We start from the raw sequence: 10836 nt of genomic DNA on the forward strand, positions 1-10836 counted from the left end.
CTTTCTGCAAACATATAGAAAATATGTATTCAATATTCTCCAAGTTATCAAGTAATCGAGCAATAAACTGTTGTGTAAATGATAGATAGATAGATAGAATAAAAATATTTCAATAAATATAAATACGTAGTATTTCTTATTTCGTTCGGATTTTTAACTTTTCGTAGTGTAATTAATCGTAAAAAATCGAAATTGAAAATTTTTGCATTTCTCGACGTTTTGAAGGTTTCTGAACATTTTGGCATATTTCAGAAAAAATGGATGTGTGTGTGTTTTGTGTGTCTGCATTTTTTCGTTCACGTTTTCGGGCGCACGGATCAATCGATTTGAATGATTCAAAAAACATTCGACTCCTATTGATAGGGAGATGTGCTGATTAGTTTTTAGCAAAGGCAAGTCCAGCAGTTACGGAGATAAAGAGCAAAAAGTGCAAAAAATAGAAATCAAGTTTTTGAGATAACGGAGCATCCTATTTGAATGGTCTAAAAGTCATTCAATTAGTAATGCTTGGGAGAAGTGGTTATTAGTTTTTCGCAAAGGCAGGCGCAGCCATTTCGAAGATACAAGACTAAATGTGCAAAATTGGGTAGTATTTGAGAGAACTAAGCGTCCGATTTAAATGATTCAAAGAACTTTCTGCTTGTTTTAACAAAATAATTGATTTTGGAATAAAAAATTGTTCCAACTTTTTTTTTCAATTTTTTTTTGTATATCGAAAATAATGCAAATTTTATTTTTAATTCTGACTAAAATTCTAATATTCTTTACACAAATAATTTCAACTTTGCAATTCAGTTTATATAATTCTTATAAATATTAGACAATGTTACAATATTTATAATAATCTATTTGAAATATTTATTATTTCTCGAACATTTTGTTACGGTACGAGAAGTTCCAGCAATTTTCCACCTGACTAGTTATTGTGTAAATGTGTATAGCAAAATCTATAAGTCAGTGGCGTAACTAGACCCTCTGGGGCCCGTGGCAAAGCCTTCCAATGGGGCCCTATCGTGGTACTCAATTTTTAATTTATCTAATTTTGTTTAATAAATGTTAATAGTCATTTACACGCTGTTTTACTACTGGCTAAAACAATTGTTGATGAATTTTATCACGAATAGCAAACCAACTTCGACTAGTTTATATTTTATGGCTATAAATTAGGAAATTATACAAAAGGCAGAAAAGTCAAGTATTGATTCAGAGGAATAATTATAATTTAGTTGTAATAATATAAAAATAACAAAAAATACATAAAACTTAATTTTTCTTGAAAATCAAACATGAAATATCAGTGAATATATTCAACGTTAGAATAAATGGAAATTAAAAAACGTATTTTTTTAATAAAAATTTAAAACAAATACCACTTTCTTAAATTTAATTATTAAATAATCTTCCATTAACAATTTCTTCTTTTAATTTCATGATTAAGTAGTGACGTTCGATCTTTATGAAAATTTATGATTTAACTATTTGGTATTGGTATTTTGCCTTGCGGCAAGTTACATGAACTTCACGATATGTATAAATAAACGACTTAATCAATAAAATATAAATTAATTTATGAGTAATTAAAAGTATTCCGAGTGGATTTATTATACATAATTGAAAACGAACGAACACGTTAACTCAGAGTATTCTCTAAAAGCTTATACATTTCTGAAAACAATTCAGGCGTTTTTGAGAAAACGTCGATCAAAAGTCTAATTTTGACTAATGCCAAAAGAACGATACTAATAAAAACTAATCAGCACGATTCCCAACCAATATCTATCGAACAGTTTTTGAATTTTCAAAATCGATTCAGAATTGCGGGCTAAAACGTGGATGGAATTTTTTTCATTTTTCTGCGATTTACAAAGAAACGGCCCAGCCGATCGTCGCTCAAAACCCAGAAACGCTAGTCCTCATCGAGATACATCGAATGGCTTTTAAATTTTTGAAATCCGTCCATCCGTTTTGGAGAAAACGTCGATTTACGGCAAAAAATCCATACATACATACACATATGTAGCGAGGTACTATCTTCTTCTCTTCCTTGTGTCCACTGCGAGCTCCGGTAGGCAAGTGAAGGGCCGAGTATTGCTGCGCTGTGGTTTTATACCATAGAGGATAACGGTGCATGGCAGGGACGCGCAACCTGACGTAGTGCGCCAGGGCTGTGCAACCTTATCCTATATCACCCCCCCGCTGAGTGTGTTTGGCTCGAATATATAGGCTGGTTTTGCTCTATCGATCGATATCTTAGTTTCCTTGCCGTTTCTAATCACTGTCATAGTTTTATCCGAACGGCCCACTACTTCGTATGGTCCTGTGTACGGCGGTTGTAATCCTGTCCTTATGGTGTCTTCCCGGATAAAAATTTGTCGAGCCGTTGATAAATCCGGGTGGACAAAGCTGTAATTATTTCCGTGATTCGAAGCGGGCGTTGCCTTGAGCGTTTTGACCGTTTGTCGAAGTTTTTTGAGAACCTGGTGTGTGTCTTGTGTGTTCTGATGGTCTTCGAAAAATTCTCCTGGAAGCCGAAGAGGTTCGCCATACACCATTTCAGCTGGAGAAGCTTGCAAGTCTTGCTTCCATACAGACCGCAATCCGAGTAGTACTAGCGGCAACGCATCCAGCCAGCTCTTATTGTTGTGGCACATAATAGCTGATTTAAAGGATCTGTGAAAACGCTCGACCATGCCGTTTGCACTGGGGTGATAAGCTGTGGTGTAAGTTATTTTCGACCCTGTAAATTTACCAATGGCGTCAAATAGGCGGGATTTAAATTGGACTCCGCGATCGCACGTTACTTCTGTGGGGCAGCCAAAACGAGATATCCATCCCTCTATAAATGCTTGCGCTACTGACTCGGCTGTTATATCTCGAAGTGGAATGACTTCTGGCCACCTTGTGAATCTACATATTACTGATAGGCAATACTTGAATCCTCGTGCGCTTGGAAAGGGTCCGATCAGATCTAAATGTATGTGAGAAAATCGTCGGGTAGGAAGCAAAAATTTACCAAGGGGTGCTCGCGTGTGGCGATGAATTTTGCTGCGTTGACAAGGAATGCACTCCCTTGTCCAGGCTCGACAGTCCTTGTTCACTGACGGCCAAACAAATCGTTGGGATACCATTTTCACTGTGGCATTTCTTCCAGGATGGCTTAGGTTGTGAAGTGCGTTAAAAACTTGTTTTCTTAACGTCTTCGGAACGAAAGGTCTTGGAATATTAGTGGATACATCGCAATATACGTTGATGGTAGTACCCGGAAGACGTACTGACTTTAGGACCAACGAAGAACTGTTCTTTAGGCAGCTTTGCAGTTCCGCGTCATCTTGTTGTTCCTTTGCGATTATGTTATAATCTGCATTCGACGAGACGTGTAATTCTTCGATCCGGGATAAAGCATCAGCTACGACGTTTTCTTTTCCTTCAATGTGCTTTATTTCCGTTGTAAATTGTGCTATGAAAGTTAGTTGATTCAGTTGAACTGGCGGCAATTTGTCCTGTTTCTGTTGGAAGACAAATGTTAGCGGTTTATGGTCTGTGTATACTGCGAAATGTTGTCCATCAAGAAAGTGCCTAAAATGTCGGATAGCTTCAAAGATTGCTAGAAGTTCTCGGTAGTATGTTGGCCATTCGCATTGGCGTTTAGAAATTTTCTTCGAGAAGAAAGCTAGTGGTTGCCATGTTTTCCCTATTTGTTGTTGCAGCGATGCTCCTATTGAAATTGTACTAGCGTCTGTAAATAAAGCTAACTTGCCGTTGACCACTGGATGATGTAAAAGAGTAGCATTTGATAGGCTTTCTTTGCAATTAATAAAAGCCTGCTGAAGTTGCTCGTTCCATTCTATGATAGTGTTATTTTTAACGTTTGGTCCTTCTAGCAGTTTTTGAAATGGAGCTTGCAATTCAGCCGCACGGGGAATGCATCGGCGAAAATAATTAATTATTCCTAGAAATCTGCGCAATTCTTGTATGTTAGTAGGAGGTTTGATTCTTACAAGAGCTTCCACTCGTTCCTTAATTGGGCGTATACCATCTTTAGAGACTGTGTATCCCAAAAAATCAATTTCCGGGACACTAAATATGCATTTCTCACAGTTGATTATGATACCATACTGCTGCAGTCTTTCGAAAATGCTTCGTAGATGTCTTGCATGCTCTTCCTGGTTTCTTGATGCAATTAGCAAATCGTCGATATAAGCATAGCAAAAATCCATACCTTGTGTGACTTCGTCGATAAACCTTTGAAAGGTTTGGCCTGCATTACGAAGTCCGAAGGTCATATAAGGAAATTCGAAGAGTCCGAAAGGAGTCGTAATTGCTGTTTTTGGTATGTCCTCCTCGTTGACCGGAATTTGGTTGTAAGCCTTTACCAAGTCGATTTTGGAAAAAACTTTCATTCCTTGAAGATGCTGCGTAAAATCGTAAATGTGCTTTACCGGGTATCTGTCTGGAATAGTTCGAGCGTTGAGTGCCCTGTAATCTCCGCACAGGCGCCATCCGAGGTTTCGTTTAGGTACCATGTGAAGCGGCGCGGCCCAGGGGCTGTTTGATCGTCGAGCGATTCCGAGCTTCACCATTTCTTCAAATTCTGTTTTAGCTATTTGAAGGCGTTCCGCGTTGAGCCGTCTTGGTTTAAAATAAATCGGAGGCCCTGGTGTTGTATTGATGTGGTGTGTTGTTGAATGCTTCACTTTGTGAGGTGCTCCTTGAGGTCTGGTAATATCCGGAAATTCTTGCAATAGGCTGTGGTGCTCCTTTCGCAAGGTTTTAACAGTTGGGACGACTGCATCTGTTACTTTTCCCATCATTTGTGCTTTTGTATCTCCCTCTAGTAGCCGTTTGTTGCGCAGATCTACCAATAAGTTATAAAATGATAAGAAATCTGCTCCAATAATGGGTTTCTCGACGTCGGCTATCACAAACTTCCAAGAAAAATTCCGTTTAAGGCCGAAGTTCAAAATTAATTGTACTGTCCCATAGGTCGCCATTTTCGCACCATTTGCCGTATATAACGTATATTCGGTACGCGGATGCTGCCCTTTCAGTTTTCTGCGAGGGTATACACAAAGATCCGCGCCCGTGTCGACTAAAAATTCTTGTTTTGATGCTTTGTCAACAACTAATAGGCGGCTTGTTGAACTAATTAATTGACAGTCATGCGCCGCATTCATTGACTGTCGTTTAAGTTTAAAGATTTAAATGAACAAGGTTCATTACACTTCCGTGCTTTAGCTCCAAATCTTGAGTGGTACTGGCAATAGCCACGTGGAGATGGATGCACGACCTTCGACCTCGATGGTAAGGTTCGGTACTTGGCTTGGGTGAGGGCTTCAACTTGCTTAGCTAACAAGTCAATCTTCGAATTTAATGTAGCGTTCTGGTTTTGAAGCTCCAAAATTTGTTCTGAAATGGTATGATTTATTTCTTTAGACGTGGATGGAACTTGTTTACTAACCGCTTGGATTTGATGCTGCAACGATATATCGGCGATTTTATCCGCCATGTCTGCTATTTTATCCAACTCGAGATTGTCGTGTGCTGATATGATGGCTTGAATATTTTCTGGTAGCCGCCTGATCCACAATATCTTGAGAATACTATCGTCGACTTTTGACCCGCCTAGTGCGCGCAAATGACGCAAAAACTGCGATGGTCGTCTGTCGCCGATTTCTTCTCTGTCCAGTAACTGTTCTAACTTGCGATCTTCTGACATCGATACTCTCTTGATGAGAGTACATTTCAGTGTTTCATACTTATTCTCTGTTGGTGGTTTCAAAATAATGTCTTCAACCTCGGCTGCGTATTGCGTCTATAAGTATGCGATTGCTACATAAAACTTTGTAGTGTCAGCTGATATATTCGAAAGCGCAAATTGTCCCTCAAGTTGAGCAAACCATAGCTGAGCCTTTTCAGGCCAAAATGGCGGAACCTTGACACCGACTCTTTCGACCTGCGATGGCGGGAAAGATATTTGCTCTGGCTTCTCCGGTTTTGACATGCTCGACTATTCTCACGTCAGGGGTCACCAATGTAGCGAGGTACTATCTTTTTCTCTTCCTTGTGTCCACTGCGAGCTCCGGTAGGCAAGTGAAGGGCCGAGTATTGCTGCGCTGTGGTTTTATACCATAGAGGATAACGGTGCATGGCAGGGACGCGCAACCTGACGTAGTGCGCCAGGGCTGTGCAACCTTATCCTATACATATATACTTTTAACAAATTTGGTCTCATTCGATTCAGAATGGCTTGAAATGGGGCCCCGTTCCACGAGCGTAAGAAATATCTAAAGCAAACCAATGATTTATAAAAAATTAAATAACTTGGACGTAGTTATCGAGCGGTATTGAACTTTAACTTGTAAGCTAATGCTTTAAAAAAATTATTTCTGCTGCAAAATATTTTGAAAAGATTTTAAAACTTTGTATGTGCGTCACGAATACGACGAAATTCAGAATTAAAACAAAAAAATTACGTAAAAACTTTAGGACAGAAATGTCTATCAGACTTGTCACTATTGTTCCTAGGGACAGAAACTTTAGAATCTAAAGATCTCTTAATAATTCAGTTTTTCGAATAAGAGGAGAATATTTTTATCTGAATCATTTATGAAAAGCTCGGAAAATTATAGAAAATTAGATAAAAAAATAATTAGAATGATAAATAATTATTCTTCTAATTTTATGTATTTTTATATTTTGTGATAAAAAAATTCTTCTTTAGGGGGCCCCCAAACAAATTTTGATACGAAGCCCCGCGAAGGCACGCTACTGATGTTGACAAAAGAGTTCTTCACGTGTTAGTTTTTTATCTTAAAAGTCGTTAAAGTATAAATTATTATATATACAATAATAAATTCATTAATTCATTCTTGATATATTATATAAACTAAAGATTTTCCGAAGCAGATCCATCGCAGCTCTTTATCGTATAAAAGATAAAACATAATACATTCGCTATGCGGCGGCGACTTCTTTGGTTTTAACTAACTAAATATTCGGCCGAATGTAAGTTCGATGCAAGCTTCGTTGAATAAATAACTCCGACTTTGAACTTAAAAAATATAAAATATAAGTTTCAAATGAAATAAAATTTAGGTACAATGTAAAAAGGTATTTCTGAGTCTCGGTTTCCTGGGCCGGGGCCCCCTTAGGTCGGGGGCCCGTGGCATTTTGCCACCCACGCCACCCTATAGTTACGCCACTGCTATAAGTGAGTCTAAATGAATGAGACGTAAAACAAGTACTATCTGAAATATTTTTCCTTAAAAGATGCTCTTTTGAAGTAAAACTTTTTTAGGCGCGACTAGGGTGTAAATCAAGTCTGATTGGTCATCGTATTTGTGCGAGGCTGCTTTGTATGCGTGACTTTATACGTGCGTACGTCACCGAAAGCGTGAAGCATATTGTTCGTTTTTTGGTTTTTGATGTCATTACATTTTAAGGTTAAAGATTGGAACAAATCTTGAATTAATAAAATATGTCTGTATCGGAAGAATATTTTATCCCGTCCCCCATAAATAATTACCGTGCAAATAATAAAGAAAATAAAAAACCTGTGCCGTGTAAGAAACGTAAGTTTATTAAAGTAATTTGTATTATTCGTGGTTACTATAAATTTTCGAGGTTATTAAAATGGAAATTATAAGACAGGTACTACAACTGTTTAAAGAATAAAACTGTATCGCCAGCAAAAAACTAAAAAAACAAGCAATCAATAATTTTATATTAATTTTAATTACATGAAGTTCTTTAAACACAATTACATGACAAGGAAAATTGTGAAAAAAATAATTATTTTGGCGTTGTTGAACATAATAATTCTCTGCATTTTCATAGATATTAAAAAATATTAAAGCAGTACAGCTTCATTCTAACATGCCGAAGATATATCTTTTTCAGAATTATATCTCAAACACCCTTGGAAGTTTAGAAAAAATCTACACGTTTTTCGTTTATGATAGCTATTAAGTATAACAAAGTTGCATATTTTTATAAATAATAAGGAATAAATTGTTTTTCAGATATATTACTCGAACTAAGAGATCAAGCACAGCAATAGTTTGTGTAGCTGTGTATCATTTATATACAGATATACTTTATAATGGACATCTACCCAGTTTATTCATTGCCAGTGTTAATGAAATTATTAAAGATTGTTATATTACAGCTGTCCACTGTGTGAACGAATATTATAGAATTATTAATCAGCAATTACTTTATTTCTCTAATAAAAGTTCACGTTTTAGATTCTAATTCCAATGACAAACCGATCGTGTCATATTTGAAGTATGACTTTAATTGCATTATTGTTCTCAAATATTATAAATATTTTTAACGCTATTATAAATATTTTTAATGCTATTGCAAATTTATAATTTATTAATATATTATTATGTATAATGGTTGACATTAAAAAATGTGTGCATCATGAATGTTATCATATTACTGATGAACATTATTCAAAATTGTTATATGATGTATTCATTTTTAACTTAAATGCCATCTTATACAATAGAAAAAAGTTTTACTTCGAATTGCGTGTGAACCTTATGCGCACTCTTTTTATAACTACTTCTTTTTCAAATAGTGAAAATTTAATAAGACATTTGATAAAATACGCTGGAGTTGTTTTGTTTGCCATATCCTGGCCGATCTGGCTTTGGGTGTGATGTGTGAGCAGTCTAACTCTATTATAAATGGAATATTTTTGCAACGCAATCATCAAATTAAAAAAAAAGATTAAATAGAAAAATTATTTATTCCATTAAACGTTTCGACACATGATGTGTGTCATCATTCAGTAATCTAAAAAACATATTACATAAATACAAAAGTTGATAATAAATATAAATATATTAAAAGGAAAAAATTATACATACTAAACCAGGAAAAACAACGGAACAAATTTTAGTAAAAAAGAGTAATATACTTATATATTAATAACGAGGAATTAAAGGAGCACATATTGCCCTCCTATATTGTATGTTTTCAATAGCGGTGCGTTATGAACACTGATCAAGATTACGCAGCAAGTGTGGATTGAGTGGGAGCGGGGTGCGAGAAACACAAGGGGAATGAGAAACAGAAAAAAAATTTAGCGAACGAAAGAATCTAAAACTATATAGAATTACTTTTCATGAAATTTATAATGACTTTATAACTGTCATGTAAGGGATGAGAGGAATTACGTTTGTTGACACAAGAAGTATTAAGGGATGTAAGTAAAGACTCAACTATCTTTCTAATGTCACTTTTTTTCAATGTATAGGATGTAAGGATTGGACATGTTAAAAGTGTGGTTCAAGTTAATTATATGTTTTTGAAGCATAGTTTTGAATTGATTTGGGTTTCTAAAATTATATATATATGTTGATTAACCCTCTTGCATATTGAAGAGATATTAATTATTGGTTCTCTTCTTGATATGTAAAAACAAACACTTTTTAAGATTTATATATTTTACTAGCTGACCCGGCAAACGTTGTTTTGCTAAGTAAGGTATATTCTAAACAATGTTTAGAGAATCAAAAAAAATTATACATGAAGTGTATAAGGATGTGTCATTTGGATGCTATATACAATGAGATATTATAAAAACAATAAACTCCATTTAGTATAGGAGCCAGCAACGTTTTGAAAACAATTTTAGTCAGGCTGGTTTTTTGGTATGTGGTCCTTGGTGCTCTCTTGGTTAGAGTACGGGCCGTCTGGCAGTGCGCAGCCAATTTGTACAGCGCGATTTCAAAATTTTGAAAGCATTTTAGTCAGCCCAATTTTCGTTTTTTTGACTTCGAATAGGTTCACCAGACTCACATTTTTTGTTGCCAGACATTTTGGGCGCTGCTAAATATGTGCCAGACGCCAATTTATTTATTAATTTTTTTAAAAATTCAAATCATTTTAGTCCGTCTGAAATTTTAGTATTATGTTCGTTAAGGGTAAAAACACATAAAATTAATTTGCCAGACGTTTCTGCAGTTGTTAACCATGTCTGGCAAGCAAAAATGTCTGGCAATATGATACCTGTAGACAGAGTGAGACAATCGCCAAATACATTGGCGCGAATGAAACAAAAAACTATTATACTCGTAAGAGCGCAATACGTTTACTAGGCAGAAAACCATAAGAAAAATCAAGTAACTATGTTAGACAGATGTGTTTGTTATAAACTTCTCTGCAAAATTGTGTTTATACCATTTTCTTTAGAATCACCGTTTCTTACAAATTGCCATGTGAAAAGTTAAACAATTCATATTCCTCATAATATGCAGCCTTTATAAATACATCATCGAAGGTGAATTATGAGTGAAAAATAAAAATCCATTGATTTGGGTTGGATAGATGAGTTTAATGAGTCTTTTGATATATCACATTGTAGTATTATTGTACCAATGTGGGAGGGTCGCATACCTGATTGTTTTGAAGGAATTAAACGAAATAATTATGTATAAATGAATGCGAGGCGTGTTGCAGCATCCAAAGTGCTTAAACAGTTATCATATTGAATAAATGTACCAGTTTCTAGTACCAACACATGAGAAGGAAGATAAACTGTAGCTATATTACTATATTATTGTATCATTAAGTCATAAGACGTATACATCTGTATAATAGACGTCTTTATTCGTTGTTAAAAAAAACGATATTCCCAATTATAATCTTGATTTAAGAGACCTAGGTCGAATGACTATCATTATATAGTTATACATATTGATCTAAAATGATCTCATTTGAATTTTTGAATTATTAAATACACTTCGATTTTTGAAAAACATTGCTCAATTTACAGCTAAAAGCTGAAAGAAAAAAGAGCGGAGAATGTTTGCTGTACAATAT

At 35.4% G+C, this 10836-nt stretch overlaps 1 protein-coding gene across 1 annotated transcript; it reads right to left on the bottom strand.

Annotated features, from left to right (window-relative positions):
- Positions 1-5170: 5170 nt before the first annotated feature.
- On the bottom strand, positions 5171-6001 carry LOC113383697. Its single transcript, XM_026621947.1, has 2 exons — positions 5873-6001; positions 5171-5812 (listed from the first exon to the last, which is right to left on the bottom strand). The coding sequence occupies exons 1-2, from the start codon at positions 5999-6001 to the stop codon at positions 5171-5173; spliced, it is 771 nt and encodes a 256-aa protein (XP_026477732.1).
- Between the last annotated feature and the right edge of the window lie 4835 nt (positions 6002-10836).

The sequence above is a fragment of the Ctenocephalides felis genome, unplaced genomic scaffold, assembly GCF_003426905.1.
Source record: "Ctenocephalides felis isolate EL2017-DRISC unplaced genomic scaffold, ASM342690v1 CF-g0.4_SCAFFOLD_03570, whole genome shotgun sequence".
Lineage (NCBI taxonomy): Eukaryota > Metazoa > Arthropoda > Insecta > Siphonaptera > Pulicidae > Ctenocephalides > Ctenocephalides felis.